At 69.2% G+C, this 546-nt stretch overlaps 1 protein-coding gene across 1 annotated transcript in view; it reads right to left on the reverse strand.

The window, feature by feature from the left end:
- The window catches only part of SLC17A7 (solute carrier family 17 (vesicular glutamate transporter), member 7), an 11,031-nt gene that overhangs the window by 2,073 nt on the left and 8,412 nt on the right, over nucleotides 1-546 (reverse strand). The window contains exon 10 of the mRNA XM_014550433.1: nucleotides 89-199. Coding sequence (XP_014405919.1) covers nucleotides 89-199 — 111 coding nt within the window. The remainder of the gene's footprint in view (nucleotides 1-88; nucleotides 200-546) is intronic.

Consider the following 546-nt stretch of genomic DNA (forward strand, 5'->3'; position numbering starts at 1 on the left):
TTCCTGGCTGGGAGGCCCCCTTCCTGAGCCAGAAAGCTCCCCACGGCGCCGTCCAGACTCCCCCAAGCTGCCGACCCGCGGTTCTCACCAGAGATGGCGAAGCCGCTGAAGCCCACGGCGAGGACCAGGAAGGAGATGGCCACGCCCTTGGAGTGCGAGTAGCCCACCACCAGCAGCAGCGTGGCTTCCATGCCGAAGCCTGCGGAGGGCCCTCGTCTGAGTGCCGGCGGCCCGCGCCATCTCTCCAGACCTAAGCCCGCCCGCCCCCCCCTCCTCTGTCAGCCCCAGCTGGTCCCTGCGCCGAGGGCAGTAGCCGCCTGAACCGCGTCTCTCCAGGTCCCCCACTCACAGCCCCTCTTCCCCGCGCTTCCAGCCCAACTAGGTCTCGCCTCTGCTCCACCTGCACAGTCATCCACGCTGCCCCTCGAGGCCCGGGACTTCTGTCCCAGCCTCATCTTGACTCCGCCTTTCTGGACACACCCCTGTTCGGCCCTCTGACCCCACCTACCCCTTCGCGGACCCGCCCCCGGATGTGCCCCCAGGGCG

Source organism: Myotis brandtii, unplaced genomic scaffold (genome assembly GCF_000412655.1).
Source record: "Myotis brandtii unplaced genomic scaffold, ASM41265v1 scaffold601, whole genome shotgun sequence".
In the NCBI taxonomy this organism is placed as follows: Eukaryota; Metazoa; Chordata; class Mammalia; order Chiroptera; family Vespertilionidae; genus Myotis; species Myotis brandtii.